This window comes from Nannospalax galili, unplaced genomic scaffold (assembly GCF_000622305.1).
Source record: "Nannospalax galili isolate Female #2095 unplaced genomic scaffold, S.galili_v1.0 scaffold195, whole genome shotgun sequence".
Lineage (NCBI taxonomy): Eukaryota > Metazoa > Chordata > Mammalia > Rodentia > Spalacidae > Nannospalax > Nannospalax galili.
In genome coordinates, this window is record NW_008335885.1 from 713,946 (window position 1) to 733,699 (window position 19,754).

The window sequence follows — 19,754 nt, forward strand, 5'->3', positions numbered from 1 at the left end:
ACAATAAATAGTCCTAGTTTTACCCCAATAAAGCTGGAGCTGGAGCTGAATCACTGAGATCTGAGCTGAGTCACTTGTCTGAAGCTGTAACACTAAATCCTGTGATCCAGTCTGGGGGGGGGCTATCCTTCCGTCATCAACTCACGAAGACCCTGCTTTCACCGTCCCGCACCTCCCCTCGTGACCCAGCAGCTGACGGGTCTCAAACACAGAGGGAGTGTTCGGTAGATTGGGACGGAACCCGACCGGGTAGCTGAGAGAGGTCCTCGAGAGCCGCCAGGCCCGGTAGCAGAGAGTCTCAGTAGACGTGGTGCGCGACCCGCCCCACCTCCCCCCAGCGGCACGAGGGAGACCAGTGCCACGCCCAGCAGCTGGCGCTCCGTGAGTGAAACCTGCAGGCCCATAGGAAGCATGGAGGAAATGATTCCTCCGTGTTGACCCTCCTCTTTATAGACTGGACACTGGTTCAAGTCCATCTGGTGGGGTCTCCTTGGCCTCCTTGATCAAGAGGTCAGATGACCCACCACCTTTACAGGACGTTTTGTAATAAAATATTTTTTAAAATACATTTAATATTACTGAAGTCTGAAATCTTACAATCAATAGGTGAATAGTCCAAACTTTGTGCCCCTACTCTACAAAAGGGATATATAGCCAGACGTGGTGGTGCACGCCTTTAATCCCAGCACTCAAGAGGCAGAGGCAGGCGGATCTTTGTGAGCTCAAGGCCAACCTGGTCTACATAGTGAGTTCCAGGCCAGCTGGGGCTACAGGGAGACCCTGTCTCAAAAAGACAAAAAAAAGGGGGGGGCGGTATATATAATTTTTAAAATTTTTTATTTATTTATTTATTTTTTTTGGTCTTTTTGAGACAGGGTCTCCCTGAAGCTCCAGCTGGCCTGGAACTCATTATGTAGACCACACTGGCCCTGATCTCACAGAGATCTGCCTGCCTCTGCCTCTGCCTCTACCTCCCAAGTGCTGTGATTAAAGACATGCACCACCATACCCAGCTAAAAGGGACATTTCAATACGATGTCATAGCCTTGAACAATAGATTTTGCATCCAACTAAAGAGATTAATAAAAATAAATAAATAAGAGAGCTAGAGGGATGGTTCAATGGTTAAGAGCTACTGCTGTGCAATTATGAGACCCTATCACCCATGTAACAAGCCAGGAGTCCCACACATACCTGTAACCCCAAGCTGTAAGAAGAATTGCTGTGGCTTTCTGACCTCCATGTGCTAATACACTCCACACAGACAAATATATACACACACATAAATAAATAAATCTTTTTAAAACTACAAGATGGTTGCCTATCATAACCAGATTAAGACTATTTCTGAAGATACCACACCCTTTGGTTGCAGAACATAAAGAAATCAATCTGGAGTCCAGTGTGGTGGCACATGCCTTTAATTCCAGTACTTGGGAGGCAGAGGCAGGTGGCTCTCTATGAGTTTAAGGCCAGCCTAGTCTACATAGAGAGTTCCAGGTCAGCTGGGGCTACAGGGAGACCATGTTTCAAAAAGACCAAAAAAAAGAAAAAAAAAAATGCAAAACAGGTTTCTGAAGGAAAAAAGACATCAAATGGTCTGACCAGAATGCTACAATACCAACATGCCAGAAAAGATGTGCCCACTGATGCAATAGCGGTATAACTGTTATGGGTGTAACCAACTATTTATGCTTGGATTTGAGGCCAGCTTCCCTGCATCAGAGGAAGGAATTCATGCCTGGTACTATAATCCTCATCAAAAGCCCATGGATGGGGAAGTCATAGGCCCTGGGGGAACCTATTATTGCTATTTTGCTAAAGTCATGTTGTCAAACTGCCTTCTAAATATTTAGGTTCATATTCATAGATCTGTGTTGTTCTCAATCTTGGTCGGAGAAACTTCTTTTTGCAGACGGCAGCAGTTAATACAGAGATCATATCTGCTCCAAGTGCTGAGACTCAGTGACCATGAGTGCTCAGCCCTAAACAGAATATCTATATCAACCTTCCTCTGTCCCTGCCTCAAGGCTCAGGGAACATTGTGGAAAAGGGAGCAGAAAGAGCCAGAGGATGGGGAAGAGTACTGTGAAATGCCGTCTTTTAGACACAGTATGGCCATTGCACTTATCGACTCACAGTAGCTGTGGATACAAGATTCAGACAGTCATGGGATGGGGAGGTAGCTCAGTTGTAGAGCACTTGCCTAGTGTACATAAGGCCCTGGGTTCAATCCCCAGCATCTTTGCATCTCCAAAAGGAAGAAGAAAACAAAAGAAACTTTGGGCTGTTAAGATGGCTTCAAGGTAAGGTGGCTTACCACCAACCTGAAAACCTGAGTTTAATCCCTGGACTCTACATGGTGGAAAGAGAGTGTCAAGTCCTGGAAGTTGTCCTCTGAACCTCCACATTTACACCATGGTGCACATGAAAACACACACACACACACACACACACACACACACACACACACAAGCATGAATGCACATCAAAATAAATAAATAAATAAATAGTAATTTTTTAAAAAGAGACAGAGTTCCAGCATGGATGGGGAGGAGGTTTTCATGAGTCCCTGCCCCTTGCTGAGGAGCTAATGGCAATTGATGGCTGTTGAAGGAAGAAAAGTCATTTTCTTTTTTTTTTTTTAATATTTTTTTCTTTTTTCATTTCACGTGTATGAGTGTATTGGCTGCATGTATGTGACTGCACCTAAGTCGTGCAATGCCACAGGGGTCCAAAGAGGGCTGTGGATTCCCCTGGAACTGGAGTTAAGGATGGTTTGTAGCCACCATGTGGGTGCTGGGAATCGTACCCGGGTCCTCTGCAAGAGCAGTCAGTGCTCTTAACCGCTGAGCCATCTCTCCAGCCCCAAAAGTCATTTTCTTTAGAGGTGTGGCCACTGGTAGGCTGCCCATACCCATGCACAAAAGGGTAGCACTAACTGGACTCAGGTCATTTAAAAAAAAAAAAAAAAAAGAACAAGTTGGGAGGAGGATATATTAGCAGGACTCCAGAGAAAGTTGGAAGGAAGAGGGGGGTGAGTATGATCAAAAAACATTACAGACATGTATGAAATTCTCAAAGAATAAAAAAAAAAAATAATAAGAAACTCAGCATCCTCAAGATTAAATATAACAACACCATGCTCTAACTCCAATTCATTATGTTCTTTGATTCACAGACGCAGTCATTTAAAAAGTATTCATGTCTCTGACTTATACCACATACAGTGCTGCAGATGACAAGGGGAACGCTTAGCCTAAAATCCACATCTTTAGCTGAGAAGACAGTGAAGGGTCCCCATCTGCTTGCAATTAGGAAGGGAGGAAAGCAGAAGTTATTCAGTTCCTGCTCCAAAAATCCACTCTATGTCTGGACATATTGAATAAGAAAAAACAAAAAGCCTTTTCCTGAGGTTGTTTGGCTTTCAAAGGACTGGAATCACAATAGTTTCCTTAAATCCTGTGTGTAATAAATGTCCTTATATCACCCAGAATAAGAAAGAAAATGGCTGCTTTTCAGTTACCTTATCAAGCTCTGGAAACAGTTCTTGTATCACAATGTCCAACAAAACATAGGTCAGCTACAGCACAAAAAATAGTAAAATGTAAGACACTAGACAATAAAAATGACACAGAAAATTCAGTAATGGCAAATGAGACATGTCCAGAAGAGTCTTTAAGACAATCATAATGTTCTGTTCTTAAAATGTATGCTAATTAACATTTGTGAATAAAAAGGAGGAGGTTTATCATTATGCTTCATCCATTTTTATATTAAATGTTTTACATGTTGCTGGGCATGGTGGCACACAGCTTTAATTTTAGCACTTGGGAGGTAGAAGCAAGTGGATCTCCGTGAGATGGAGGCCAGCCTGGTCTACATAGTGAGTTCTAGGCCAGCTGGGACTACAGGGAGATCGGGTCTCAAAAAAATAATAAGTTTTACATGTAACAAAAATTTTAAAGAAACAAGCAGTATAAAATTGAAATTCTATTAAAATCTCAAAAAATATGCAGAGATTATACACATAAAAATATTGCTGATTATTCTATGGAACTTGAGTTGCTAAATTTAAAAGTTGTACTTTATGTGATTAGTATTCTATATTTCAAAAGCAATGATGATATATTAATATATTAATAAAACTGCCTGTCACAAAGAAAAACAGTAAAGCACTCAAAACAATATCACGAAAGCTTATTCTGTCTGAATATTTGAATTACACTGGCATGAGTTAGTATAGTGACCATGCAAATAATATGCCAGACATCCCACTGTGAATCAGCAAACCAAGCCAATGCTGGTCTACTGCTTTTGTGAATTTTACCTGCTTGTTGAGCACTGGCTGCTGCAAGCCATCAAAGAGAAGTCTGACACTTTCATACTTGGTTTCTTCACCAATACACTTGACTATCAGATCTAAACAAGAAAATCTCATGTCAAACAATCTACAAGTGACTTATTATTAAGGGCATCATAAAGTCTGTTTCCTAGACATCATGTAAGAACTGTAAATCTGTTTCTGCAAGAAGCTCTGGAAACAATTTTTGTGATCAAGTCAAGAAATACAGTATCATTAATCTTTCTTTTGGAAATTCACAAAGCACAGGGCATATTGCAAGCTCAGAAATGTAAATAATTACTAAGTAATAAAAGACGCTTGAAAACTGTATATACTGTATTACAACATCAAGGTAAAGAGATTTTTAAAAATATTTTATTTATTATTTTTATTTTATGAGTGTTATGCCTGCATGTAAGTAAGTGCACCTGTGTCGGTCAATGCTGGCGGAAGACAGAAGAGGCTGTCGGATCCCCTGGAACTGGAGAGTTACGGACAGTTGTTAGCTGCCATGTGGGTGCTGGGATCCGAACTGGGTCTTCTGCAAGAACAGTCAGTGTTCTTAACCACTGAGCCATCTCTCCAGCCCCAAGAGAAAGGATTTTTTAAAATATTATTTCTATTTTTAATTGTGTGTGTGTGTGTGTGTGTGTGTGTGTGTGTGTGAGTGGTATATGTAAACGAATGCAGGTGTCCAAGGAAACTAGACAAGAAAGTCAGAGTCCCTGGAGCTGAAGTTATAGACAGTTGTGAACCACCTGATGTGGATGCTGGGAATTTAACTCAGATCCTCCACAAGAGTCCTCTGGAAGTATAAGAATACACACTCTTTTGAAAATATATAAACATATTTTTTATTTTATGTGTATGAGGTTTTTTAAAATATATTTTTATTGAGCTTTCGTAATTTCATACAACAGTTCTTAATCAAATTTAGACCCTCCTCCCCCATCCCCCACCAGACCTCATGTATTCCTCCATACATGTTAAGTCCTATTCAGTCATGCATTTGTACCCAAACATTACTCAGTGTAAATTCGTCCACTGGAGTCTAGTCAGCCCATCTAGGGAGCATATGTAAGTCATACTCTCCCTCACCCAGTCTCTAATAGTTCTCATTCTAGTGCCGGCCTGCCACCCATTTCTCTCCTCCCCTTTGGGCCCTTGTTTAATTGAGCTGGCATGGATCCTGTGCTCGAGTTCACATGTGCAAGCTTCCAGCAGTCTAAAAGTCTCTGCTTCCCTGTGTTCATGAACCAGTCCTGGCTCTTACAATCTTTCCACCAAATACATGCTCTTAACTGCTAAGCTATCTCTCCAGACTACAAGCAAAAAAAATTTAAACCCAAAAGTGATATTTGTACATGTGCTGGATAGCTTCAGCTAATCTGGGAAGAGAGAATCTCAACTGAGGAATTTCATCCATCAGACTGTGGGCATTTTCTTGACTGGCATGTGATGTGAGAGAGTCCAGTCCACTGTGGATGGTGCCACCTGTGGGCAGGTGGTCCTGGGTTGTATAAGAAGGCAGGCTAAAGGAACAGGCCAAAGGAACAAGCTAGCAAGCAGTTTTCTTCCATGGTCTGTGTGTCAGTTCCTGTCTCCAGGTTCCTGCTTGAGCTCCTGCCCTGACTTCCCTTGATGATGGACTGTGGCCAAATAAACCCATTCCTTCTCGAGTTAGTTTTAATCAGTGTTTTATTACAGCAATAGAAAGCTAACTAGGACAGTACATTTTGGTACACACATTAAGAAATACATAGAAAAATGTCTATGGCCAGGTGTAGTGGTGCACACCTGTAATCTCAGGGTGTGGGAGGCAGATATAGGAGGATCCATGCAAGTCTGAGGTCAGTGTGATCTACACAGTGAGCTCCAGGCCAGCTAGGGCTATGAAACAAACCCTGCTTCAAAAAAAAAAATCTAGTTATTATGTGAATAGAAATAGCCTTGTCTTGAATTTTTGGAGCGAGCCAGGTATGCTGGTTTATACCTGCAATCCCAGCATCAGAAGGCTGAGGCAAGTGGACTGCTGCAAGCTTGAAACCAGCCTGGGTTACAGCATGAGACACTGTCTCAAACAAACAAACAAACAAATAGTGGTATCAACAGAAGAACAACTGTATTTAACTAGTGAATTAATTTTTAGCACTATTTTGAAAATTGAAACTCATAATAATAATTGGCTTCAATAATCATAATGCAACCTTTAAGGGGGTACCAATCTATATGAAACTGAGTAATTTAAATATTATACCTGGAATGTAATTCATCATTTCTTCAAAAGTCTGTTTTGCTCCCTTTTGCTTATCTTGGAGAGAGCGAGGTTCAGTATTTTCACAAAATATAGCATCTAAAAAGAGTAGAAAGAAAATATTTCTGAAACTTTCTTCAATTTATATACAAAGTATTTCCTTGTAGTAGAAATGCTAATAAAGGGGCTGGAGAGAGGGCGCAGCGGTTAAGAGCACTGGCTGCTCTTGCAGAGGACCTGGGTTCAATTCCCAGCACCAACATGATGGCTAACAACATCCATAACTCCAGTTGCAGGGGATTCAATGCCTTCTTTTGACTTCTGAGAGCACTGCATGACACAGGTGCACTTACACACATGCAGGCAATACACTCATACACATAAAATAAAAATATTTTTTAAAAAAGAAATGCTAATAAAATAAAATGAAATAACACACTACTTACTCTTTTAGATTCAAATGACATCACTGTGAATACACAACATGAAACAAAGATGAGATAAAATACTAAACCTCTGAGAAGCGTTATGAGTGAAACCAGGCGGTGCTCCTGAAACAGCTGGTCTAATTTACACTGGAGATAGTAGTCAGTATATATTTCCAGTGTATTTTTAAAGAGGATTCGCGTTCCCATTAAAAGATGATGAAGCCAATCAGGAACTTGGAAAACTACTCGTCCTGAGAAAAATCAATTCAGAATTAATTGAAATATGTTACTGTTCAAGATAAACAGAGACTCTAAAGATTTCCCAACAGGAAAATCACAACTAACAACAGTCAATTTCACTTATAATCACTAGTAATTTAATATGTTCAAGACCAATGTATTAATAAACCATTATGAAAGAATTTTTCATAAAGTTAAAGCAGGGATATATTCAAAACCATTCATTTGTATCATGAAACAGACTAATGACCAGTAACATTAGACCTTACCTACTTAGCTCTTACTTACCTACATACATCAGGTAATCATAGACTCCTTCAACAGTCATCACCTCCATGAAATAGTTCTGATTTTGCTTTCTCTCTGTATTTTCAGCCCGGTTTGCATTATTTTTAAACAGATCATTGAAAAGCTGAAGTAGAAGTTGAAATAATGAGATGGTCTATTGCACCTACTGATGATAACTGCTAACACTAAAGTAACACAGAGCAAAATACTATGTTAGGCAAGCTTAAGATCTGCTTTCAGGGGCTGGTGAGATGGCTCAACAGTTACAAGCACCGGCTGCTCTTTCAGAGGACCCAGATTCAGTTCCCAGCACCCACATGGCAGCCAATTACCATCCTTAATTCCAGTTTCAGGGTATCCAATGCCCTCTTCTGACCTCCACAAGCACTGTACAACACAAGTGCATTTACATACATGCAGGCAATACCATTGTACACATAAAATAAATATTTTAAAAGATCTGCTTTCAAAATTGCACATTTATGCCCAAAACTATAGTAAAAAAACCACAACACCAAAAAGGAAAGTATAACCAAAGATTAAAGGGGCCAATATAATTTCATAAGAGTCCATATGTATAGTTAAAGGCTACGTAACAAGCAACAATGCCAGACAGGCGATACCTTCTTTTGAGTTGTTGGCCAGGGTGGCCAAAGGGACTCCCAGATAGTAACCCAGCATAGAACTGGGAAAATGAGCAGCAGACCCCAATCTTATCTAAAGGAATATTGACAACTGATTGCTGCTAGAAGAGGAACAGCTGATCTTCCTAAAACAAGGGACACTAGATAGGCTGACTAGATTCACCAGAAGAGCAAGTAGTGGGGAATGGCTGGGGGTGCCAACAACACAGCAGACAGTAGCAGGGATATCAGAGTATAAGGGCTCTAGTGGGGGGAGGGAGGCTATGGGAGGGTGCTATCTGGGAAGTGGGTGTAAAAAAAATTTTTTTAATTAAAAACAAAACAAAACAAAAACACATATTGCTCCAAAATATTACATAAAAGCTTGCATTCACTCTAGGCACAAGTTAATTTACTATCCATAAAGTACTTTCCTTTGTTTACTGTTTGCTTTGTGGTGCTGGAGCTTGAACCCAGGGCCTCAAGCATGCTAGGCAAGTGCTCTACTACTACACTGTATTCCTGCCTCTCCTTTATTTAATTTTTGGAGAGATATCAAGACGGGGCCAAGCTCTATAACTCAGATTGGCCTCAATCTCATGAACCTCCTGCCTCAGTCTCCCAAGTGCGAGGGCTTACAGGTATGCACTACCATGCTTATTTCCCCCACGTCCCATCCCTGTAGCCCCAGCTATCCTGGAACTCACTATGTAGAACAGGCTCACCTTGAACTCACAGAGATCCGCCTGCCTCTGCCTCTGCCTCCCAAGTGCTGGGATTAAAGGCATGAGCCACCACGCCCAGCATAAACTGCATATTTGTTAAAAATGAATAGACACAGCTGGAAACGAATCAGAATAAATAGAGACTAGAAAGTAGTACAAAAAAGAAAATAAGGAAGAAAGTTTAAAGACAGACAGACAGACAGACAGACAGACAGACACACACACACACACACACACACACACAATTCAACCAGTGTTTAAAGGAGATAAGGAAACAGAAATAACAGCTGCAACTTTACTACAACAGGCAGGAGAACTGAGACTGAAAAAGTAACAGCCCAGGGATCAGCTATAGCAGCCACTGCGGCACAGCCCCTCCCAGATTCTGTCACAATATGCAGTACCTTCTTGTTGTTTTCGGAAGTGGGGCTGAGAATAGTCAGTTCTGGTCTACTTGGTTTTGGTTTGGGAGATTCACAAGAATTAATGAAATTCATGATGAAAGGCTCCAAATGCTGACCCTTCTGTAGTGACAGATAAGATTATGACTTTCAATATCATATAATTCACTGTAAGTCGTTAGTACTTACGTATCATTACTGTCATGTTAATAAATACACATAAATCAGTAATTCACCTCTTTCATGAGTTTTCCAGGAACAGACTTTATAATTTTCCCTGAAATTAAAAGAAAAATATTAATTTTATGAAGATAAAATATACTTTATAGTTGTTTATAGGAATATTTCACTAGAATTTTTAAATAGTAAATAGTCAAGTAAAAAGCAAAATCTGCATAAAGTATTTGTAATCTATCATTTCACACTCAACATAAACTTAAAATAAAGGTGGGATCCGGAGCTAGTTAGCAGACACATTTGGGACTTATTGTAAAAACAATAGTGAGGAAGTGACAGGGGGGACACAACAAGCCCAGTGCTGATAATGTTGAAGTAGAGTCAACAAGGAGTTCCTCTATTTCAGTGTATATTTGAACTGACATTCATTCATTCACTCACTCATTCATTCATTTGTTCCTTCCTCTTTCCCTTTTTTTGGGGGGTGCTGGAACCAAATCTAGGGTCTTTGTATGTTAGGCAAGTGGTCTACTACTGAGCTTCAACTCTTGACTAGAAAAATTTTATGAAAATGTTTTCAACAGGCTACAGAGATGGTTCAGCAGTTCAGAACGCTTGTTGCTCTTCCAGAGGACTAAAATTCGGATCCCAGCACCCACGTTAGGCAGTTCTCAACTGCCTGTAACTCAGGCTCCAGGAGATCTGATGCCCTTTTCTGGTCTCTTTGGACAGACATACACAAACACATAAATTTTTTTTAATTAAAAAATTAAAGCTTTAGTCAGCCGTGGTAGCACATGCCTTTAATCCCAGCACTCAGGAGGCAGAGGCAGGTGGAGCTCTGTGAGTTCAAGGCCAGCCTGGTCTACATAGTGAGTTCCAGAACAGCTGGGGCTACAGGGAGACCCTGTCTCAAAGACCAAAAAGGAAAGAAAAAAAACAGAAAGCAGACCAAAAATAAATAAATAAAGCTTTAAAACATTTAAAATAATGATGAACAGACAATACCCAAACATACACAAAAGTTAGTAAAATGCAGAAAAGTTTTGAGAAACATTTAAACTACTTGTAGTTTATATTCTGAATTTTCAGATTAAAATTTTCCATTCCAATTGGGCATGATGGTACATCTTTGTAATCCCAGCACACTGGAGGCTATGGCAAAAGAAACAAGAATTCAAAAACAGCCTTTGAACCCTTTTTAAAAAAGAAAAGGAGAAAGGAAAAAGAAAAGAAAAACTATGTGTGCAGTATGCCCAAATTATTTATTTCTTATCTCCAGGTTCCCTTACCAAAAACACTAAGTGTCTTAAGATTTTTTTCAAACTTTTAGAAATAACACACAAATTAATCAAAATTGTTAAATACAACCCCCCCCCACACACACATTTAGGAAAAAGATAGCAATAGTGGGAGACATTAACAAAAATGGATTCTTTTATGACATATAAACCACCCAATCCTTTCTTCACCTAGTAGCTACTGCTTATAACACACCACACCCCTTTAATATACACAAAACAGCCCATCAGGATGGTTCCAAGCTCCTTAAGTCACAGGTTTCATCTTATGCTCTCTTGTGTTTTTACTGAGCCTAATTATTCCTAATGTGATAAAGCAGAACTCAAATCTTTAGGCCTTGTTTGTCTACTGGTCTCTTCTGCCCTGTAAAACTGGATTCTACAAACATTTGTACTGCTTCTAGTTTGGACTACTACAAAAAATGTGGCTATGAGCCATACAGCTTTTATAAATATTTTATTTATTATTTATAATTTTTTAAGTGTACGAGTGTATTGCCTGCCTACATGTAAGTGCACCCATGTCATGCAATGCTCTCAGATGTCAGAAGAGGGCCTTGCATCCCCTGAAACTGGAGTTACCAATGGTTGTTAGCCAGTATGTGGGTGCTGGGAAGAGAACCTGGGTCCTCTATTTTTTTCTAAGTAGTTTTACAATTTATATTTGTGCTAACAGTGTAGAGTTCCTTTTGTTGCCCACTGGCACCAACACTTGGTAACACCAATTTCTAAAATATTATTAGAAAACATTAACTTCAATCTCTAATAGAAATATCTTCAGTATCCTAGTGGTCTGTGCTTTGACTATGGATATGCCATAATAAAAGTTTATTAGTATACTTTAAGATAGAACAAATATAAACTTTCTGAAATATCTTAATTTACTTTAAAACAGTACTAGTGGAAAAAAGGCAATGTACAGACTGAAAAATCATTTTGTTAATTAAAAAGTTTGAAGCTGGGGCTGGAAAAATGGCTCAGGAGTTTTAAAAGCACTGGCTGCTCTTACAGAGGACCCACGTTCAATTCATAGTGTCCACCTGACAGCTAACAACTGTCTCTAACTCCAGTTCCAGAGGATTCAACAGCCCCTACTGTCCTCCATGGGCACTGCACATACATGATGCAGGCAAAACATTCATACACATAAAATAAAAATAAATACCCACCCCTTTTTTTTTAAAGTTTGAAGCTGGCCTAGTAACTCAGCCTATAACCTCAGCTATTCTGGAGTCTAAGATAAGAAGATGCCATGTTCAAGGACTTCTTGGACTACAGAGTGGGTTTAATTAAACCTTACCTACGCAACTCAGTGAGATCCTACCTCAAACTAAAAGAATGCTATTGGCTAATAGTTTTCTGTGCTAGACCATGTAGCTAAAAGTGATTGCTTCAATAATCAGGACTTACAATCAGGTAAATTAAGTCAGCATAGGACAACCTATCTCTAACTGCAAAATAAATCCCTTGAAATTCATCATATGGCTAGCCAAGCTATATAAACTATTTTTCTATAATAGTTTGAGAAGGTTGATTCTTTTCATTTTATTCTTTTACGTATGGTTCCTTCAAATAACTTACCAAGATTTACATCTGGCAGTATCTTATCAAGAAACTGTGTTTCCCCACCATTAGGGGAGAGAAAGTCTGCCAGAAGTTGACTATTACTCAGTTCTGGATGCTGCAGAAGTTTCTTCAATGAACAAAAAAAAAAAAAAAAAAAAAGAGAGGAAAAAGTTTAGAAATCCAGAAAGGCAGTCAGAACTGTACCAAAATGATTTTCAACAAACAATAACAAGGACTTTAAATCACTAAAATTTATTTTATATACTAATAAAACAACTCCATTTACTGAGAGAACTACAACATAATAGTGAAGACCATGGCCTTTAAAGCAGACATGAGTCTGATCGTGGTTCTTCTGTCTTAAGGACTCAAAAAATGTTTTACAAATCCCAAACTCAGCTTCCTCATCTGTAGAATGAAGATAACAGCATCATCTACTTCACAGTGGCTACAAAAAGCATTCTTAGTAACTGAAATAAGTTGACATAAAGGGTTTTCTTGGAAACTAAATGTGGAAAAAAAGAACAAACTTGGATTTTTGTTTTCTGTCCTTATAACACTATTTTGTAACAAGATAAACTGATTTTAAAAGCTAAAATTAACCCAATCTTACCTATATATTCAGTTTTGCAAAAACTAAGAGTTATAAAGCTTTATTAGCAATCAATATGAATAAAATACCAGAACAGGAAATGCTCTGGTTAAGTCCTTATTACAAGAAAATATTCTTTCTTCTTTTTTTTTTTTTTTTACAAATTTCTGCTTTTTATTTTATTTATTTATTTATTTACTTATTTATTTATTTATTATTTTTAGTGTATTGCCTACATGTATGTGGGCACACCCATGTCATGCAATGCCATGGAGGTCAGAAGAGGGTTTCTGATTCCCCTGGAACTAGAGTTAAGGATGGTTCGCAGCCATCACGTGGGTGCTGGGAATCGAACCCAGGTCCTCTGCAAGAGCAGTCAGTGCTCTTAATTTCTGAGCCATCTCTACAGCCCAAGAAAATATTCCTTCTTGAATGAGGTACTCCAGTTCTGAGAATTAGTTGATAGAAATAATAGTTTATGATAACAAAAAAAGCATGTAGAAACACTTTAGCAGCAGTTAATGAATGTATTTTCAACTTAAAAGTCACCAAAAATTCATACAGAAAAATGTTCTGAGTTGAAAATGAAAAGATGGAGGAAATGAATTATAAATGTCTTTTACAGTGTTGAATATTGTTAATTTTAAAAGTTATTTAGAATTAGGAAGCATTCATATTTAACATGAATACTTAGCAAAACTGGCAAAATAAAAAGCCAAGCATAGTGGAACATATGTTTAAGCCCAGCTCTTTGGAGGCAGAGGCAGACTGATCACTGTGAGTTCAAGCCCAGTCTGGTCTACATAGCAGATTCCAGGCCAATTAGGGCTATACAGTAAGACCCTGTCTAAAACACACAAAACAAAATAACAAACAAGCAAAACAAGGCAAAATAAAAATAGCCTTTGCTATTACATTGCTCATGTAACACAATGTACATATACTGAGAAAAATAAATTTTAATTCAGAGTGAAGAGTATAGAGTGCTGTTCCCAGGAAACTAAAAAAATAAAAGAAACTACAAACTTTTAAAATAAAAAGGGCTAAGTATTCTTAAATTTACAAGCAAATATCCTAGTCACTGCCCATCAAAGTAGCTTCTTTTTCAACAAAGAGATTATTACAGAGTTACATCACTGGTCACACACACAGATTCTCTGTGCGTTGCCCAAGCCTAAGTGGTACATCTAGGATACAACCTCTATACCTAAGGCTCATGGCACATAGAACAAGGGATGAAGAGAACATTAATGCATCTTTTAATTCTCATCAATGAAGCTCCCTCATGCAACAGAGGGCCAGAACACAAACGGCCACAAGCACCCAAAAGGCAGAGAATAAGAGTTGGCAGAGTGGGTCCTTGTCAGGGCTCCTATATTGAGGTCCACCCACCCAGGGCCCAGAGACCATTGCGGAAGAGGGGGCAGAAAGATTGTTAAGAGCCAGGGAAGAGGGAGACGTGCATGACCATATGGAAATAGTCCTATAGGCGCCTGAGACCCTTCTCATACAAACCTTCAACAATGGTGTCAGCATGCATGAGACCCATGCAAACTTAGGCAGACAAAAACCCAGCACAGAACTGTGGAAATGAACGGGAGGCCCCAATCTTAGTCGAAGAATTAATGGCAACTGATTACTGCTGGGGGAGGAAGAGCTGATCTTCTTAAAGTGAGGGACTCTAGATAGGCTGACTAAACCCCAGTGGATGAACTTGCACTAAGGGACATCTTGGGACACTAACTTTACATAATAGGATTTAACACAAATGACATAATGTATGAACTCCAGTGGCAGGGCCTATGGGAGGGTGCCAAAGGGAAAGGGGGAAGGGGATATAAAGATGATTTTATATATGAAACACATAAAAATTCAACAAAAAAATTAAAAAATAAATAATTTTGGGTAGAAGAAATGGCTCAGTGGGTAAGAACACTGGCTGTTCTTACAGAAAACCCGGGTTTGAATCCCGGCACCCACATGGCAGCTAAGAGCTGTCCATTAACTCCAGTTCCAGGGGATCTGACGCCCTCTTCTGACCTCCACAGGCACTGCATGAATGGGTGCACTAACATACAGGCAGGCAATACACACACATAAAATAAAAATAATAAAATTATTTTTAAAAATTCATACTGGGAGACCCTGTCTCAAAAAAGACCAAAAAAATAATAATAATAATTCAAAACAAAAACAACAAAAAAGGACTAAGTAATATAATGACAAGGATGATCCCAATGTGGAAGATGTGAAACTGAAATTCAAACATGATGTCCAAAATTTTTAGAATATGTTTAATTTTTTTACACCAAAATTTTCTTCCTTTTAACCTTGCATAGCAAGTTTTTTGTTTGTTGGTGTTTTTTTGTCTTTTTGAGACAGGGTTTCCCTATAGCCCCAGCTGTCCTAGAACTCACTATGTAGACCAGGCTGGCCTCGAACTCACAAAGATCAGCCTGCCTCTGCCTCCCAAGTGCTGGGATTAAAGACATGCACCACCACGCCCGGCCTTAACCTTGCATAGCAAGTTTTAATCATTAGGAAACAAATTCAAGGCCTTCCTAATGAAATATCTAGTATTTTATTGGTCATTAATTTAAAAACAAATAGTGAGGGCTGGGGATGTAGCTCAGTGGTACAGTGCTTTGCTAGCATGTGCATGACCTAGAGTTTGATTCCCAAGAACCACAAAAAAACACATAATACAGGGGATCCAACACCTTCTTGACTCCACGAGCACTGCATAACACAGATGCGCTTACATACACACAGGCAATATATTCATACACATAAAATAAAAAATAACAAATAAAATACTTAAGAAAAAAGAAAGACAGTACCTTATTATGTAGCTCTGGCTGGCCTGGAACTCTATGTAGATTAGGTTAGCTCCGAATTCACAGAGATCCATCTTCCTCTACCTCCCAAGTGCTATGATTAAAGTGTGTACCACCATACCCAGGCAAAATTTCATTTTACGATCCACATACAAAAAAGTTCTATTAAAATCACATGGACGAATATAGAGTACATGCATGTATAATAGATACCTGCACATCCATGTTTACTGTGACACTACTCACAAATAACCAACTCATGGAATCATACTGAGTATCCATCAACAGATGAATGGATAAGATAATGTGGCATGTGTACACTGTTGTTTTATTCAGCCATAAAGAAGAGCAAAACTATCTCATTAACAAGAAAATAGATGGAACTGAAAGATTTCCTTGTTAAGCAAAGTAAGCAACTCTCAGAAAGACAAACCAGCCTATGTTTTCTCTCATAAATAGAATCTAGATTTAAAACAAAAAAAGATATGAAAGTAGAGGGGTCTATGTAGGAAGAAGAAGGTGACCGTCAGGAGGTGGGAAAGGGAGACAAGAGGAGAGAGAGGTCTTGGGAGAAGTGAAGATGATCAAAATACATCAAACACACATATTAAAAATGTCATAATTAAAAACATTATTTTTTACAATGCATATATGCTAATAAAAGTGAGAGTAAATAAATTGGGGGGCAGGTATCAAGAGAGAAAAGAAACAAATACTACCTTATCAACATTTCAAATTAAGTAATAAGAGCTGTGCTATACCTGTAGATATTCCTGAAACTCTTCTCGCTTTGATTTTAAGAATTCATAGTTTTTGGGACCAATGATCCTTTTGGATGGAAGCTGAGCATCAGGAAATGTGCCTGAAAGTGGTGAACAGTTAAAATTTCTTACTATATTCTGCTACTTTCAAGACCTAATTTGAAATTTACTATGGCAAATCCAGATTCACAATACTGCCTTACAGAGATGTGACATTGTTTTAAATAATCTTCAGACAATCGGAGAGCTTCAAATCAGAAATCCAGACCAAAGAACTTGAGTCTTTTGACATCTAAAATGTTACTTTCTCAAACGCTCTTCTTTGAGAACATATTTTTAGCCTTCTCCATTAGTAAAACTGTTTCAAAAAATTTCTATGAACCCATGAGAGGTGGAAGAAAATGTATTAAATGAGGGTTGGGGGGAGTAGAACACGTGATATTAAAGCAGAATGGAAGAGGAATACTGGGGGTTAAAGGTTTAAGTAGGGATGGGGCAGGAGGTGGGAGGTAGATTAACAAAAACTAAGGATACATAAAGCCTCATGGAAGTCCACCCTTAACAACAGATTATTAAATAAAAAGGTTACCAGGCATGGGATACCTTGCTCTGAGTTATGTCCCTAGAGACATCCAAAACAAAACACCTTACTGCCAACGTTCTTGGTTGTCTACTAGAAGTTGACAGTAAGACCCTGCTGTTGAAGTGTTGAAGACACAATATACTTTGGTTGCTGGACATAGAGAAATCAATCTGGAACTGACCGGGAAACTTCCTCCCTGCTGGTTAGTTTTCATAACACCGTAAGGTGCTATATAAGCTGCTGGGTAAGAAGAGACATCGATAGTCTTATCCAGTGCTAGAACCTGCATGTTATAATACCAACATGCCAGACAAGATAAACCTACTGGTAAAATAGTGGCATGACAGTTATGGGAGTAACCAACTGTTTTCTGATTGCATTTGAGGCCTGGTCAAAAGTCAGCAGCTGAGGAAGTCATAGGCCCTGGAGGAAGTGGGGACTTACTACCATTGCTTTGTTAAACAGTCACATTGTCAAAGTGCCTTCTATATACTTAAGTTTATATCCCTAGATTAGTGTTGCTTTCAACCATGGTCAGAGAAGCTTCTTTTTACAATTAGCAGTGGTTAACACAGGGACTCATGACTGATCAAAGTGCTGAATATAAGTGCCTGTTGAGTGTTCAGCCCTAAATAGGACATCTATATCACTGCCTCTACTCTTGCCCCAAGGCTCAGGGAACACGGTGGAAGAGAAAAGAATGTAAAAGCCAGAGAATGGGGAAGAGTACTGTGAAATGGCCACTACATTCATCAACTCACAGTAGCTGTTAGACCTGTACAAGATCAAGTCAGTCAAAATTCTAGCATGGATGGAAGAGGGGGTAATGAGGCCCCACCCCTAACTGAGGAGCTATTGGAGCTCAATTTTCTTCCTAAATATGGCCCCTGATAGGTTACCCATGCAATATAAACAAAAATTAGAGTTTTTCTAAAGTATAAACCATAGTTGCCTTTTAATCTTTAACCATTAGAAATGTAGTCAATTTGCATTGTAAAACAAGATATAGATAAGGAAAAGAAAAAGAAAAAAACAGGCAAATCCTATTATCAGTAAAACAATGTTAATTGGTACAGATACTTAAAGTAAAAAAAAATATATTAGAAGAGTTTTCAAGAAGCCCAATCATATACTGGGCATGGTGGTAAACACCTTTAGTCCCAGTCTTTGGGGGGCAGAGGCAGGCAGATCTCTGTGAGATCAAGGCCAACCTGGTCTACACAGAGTCCCAGAAGGCTAGGACTACAGAAACCCTGTCCAAAAAAAAAAAAAAAAAGGCCAATCACTAAATTATACTGTTTCATACAAAAAAATTAACATACCATGAAATTCTGTTAGTTTTGATTCAAGTACATAGAATTCAAGATATCTTCTATAGACAGACCAATGTTCAGGCTCATGCCCAACTGTAAATTAAATACAAGTAATTTTACAACCTACTACAAAAAAAGTACAGACTCTGAAACAATGATAAACGTAAGATGTTAGCTCATAGTCTTTATGTGGAGTATCACATTACCATATTTCATCTTATACATTGTTTGAGTATTTTATCTATTTTTAGTTTATATACATGAATATTTGCCTGCATATAAGTAGTACCTATGGGGGCCAGAAAAGGGCATCACCATGTGGGTTCTGTGAACTGAACCTGGGTCCTCTACAAGAACAAGCAAGCGCTCTTAATCACTGAGTCAGTCCTCCAGTCCCACATATTTTAATTCTAAATTACCTACAAGAGATTGATAAACTTCATTTATTTATAATGTTATGCCAAGCAAAGACTTTACAATACAATCATACAGATGAGAGGAACTTTAGAAAATTATACAATTGCTGTTTCTTTTTAATTTTTTACAATTATTTATCTATGTGTATATGCGTGTGTTAAGTCAGAGGACAACTTGGGGAGTCAATTCTCTCGTTCCGCCATGTAGGCCCCAGGGATGGAATTCAAGCAGACATAGCAGTAAGTGCTTTAAATGCTGAGCCATCTCACTAAAAAGTCTTAATTTTTTAATTTAATTTTATTTTTTGGGGATGGGGGTGCATGTGTACCAAAGGCATGCATGTGGACAATTTCTCTTTCCACAATGTAGATCCCAAGGATTGAACTCAGGTCATGCGACTTGGCAGCAAGCACCTTTAACCTACTAAGTCATCTCACCAGTCATTAAAATCTGAAAATTCTATTTTACTACACATCTAAAATAGATGGAGGAAATGAAAAAAACTTATGTACATGTTTCTCCTACATAGGCCATTGTTTCTGAAAGGTACATTATACCAACAGTAGAACTCTGCAAAACTGACAATAAGCATTTTTAGAATATGTTTTAAGTTTTTTCTGTTTTAATTTTAATTAAGTCAAACCATTTAAAAGAGTGGACCAAGACAAGTGGGTAATGAAAATGTGGTTCATTTATATGATGGAGTTTTACTCAGCAATAAAGAAAGATGAAATCCTAAGATTTGCAGGTAAATGGATGGAAATAGAAACTGTTATACTGTGAAGTAACACAGGCTCAGAAAAAAATCGACATATGTTCTTCCTCATATGTGGATTCTAGAACCAGACTCTGATAAGTGAGTATGTATCCAGACATAACTACAGGAACCAGGATAATGAAAAG

At 38.6% G+C, this 19,754-nt stretch overlaps 1 protein-coding gene across 5 annotated transcripts in view; it reads right to left on the reverse strand.

Moving 5' to 3' along the window:
* Snx14 (sorting nexin 14) overlaps positions 1–19,754 on the reverse strand; it is an 84,142-nt gene that overhangs the window by 2,495 nt on the left and 61,893 nt on the right. For 4 of the 5 annotated variants that reach the window (XM_017797517.2, XM_029562308.1, XM_029562306.1 and 1 more), the window contains 10 exons: positions 18,444–18,527; positions 16,539–16,639; positions 12,364–12,475; positions 9,541–9,581; positions 9,308–9,427; positions 7,556–7,679; positions 7,114–7,278; positions 6,603–6,698; positions 4,331–4,422; positions 3,527–3,583 (listed from right to left, as the gene is read on the reverse strand). In XM_017797517.2, the coding sequence (XP_017653006.1) occupies positions 3,527–3,583; positions 4,331–4,422; positions 6,603–6,698; positions 7,114–7,278; positions 7,556–7,679; positions 9,308–9,427; positions 9,541–9,581; positions 12,364–12,475; positions 16,539–16,639; positions 18,444–18,527 (992 nt within the window). The remainder of the gene's footprint in view (positions 1–3,526; positions 3,584–4,330; positions 4,423–6,602; positions 6,699–7,113; positions 7,279–7,555; positions 7,680–9,307; positions 9,428–9,540; positions 9,582–12,363; positions 12,476–16,538; positions 16,640–18,443; positions 18,528–19,754) is intronic. The other variant, XM_029562307.1, reaches the window with a different exon arrangement.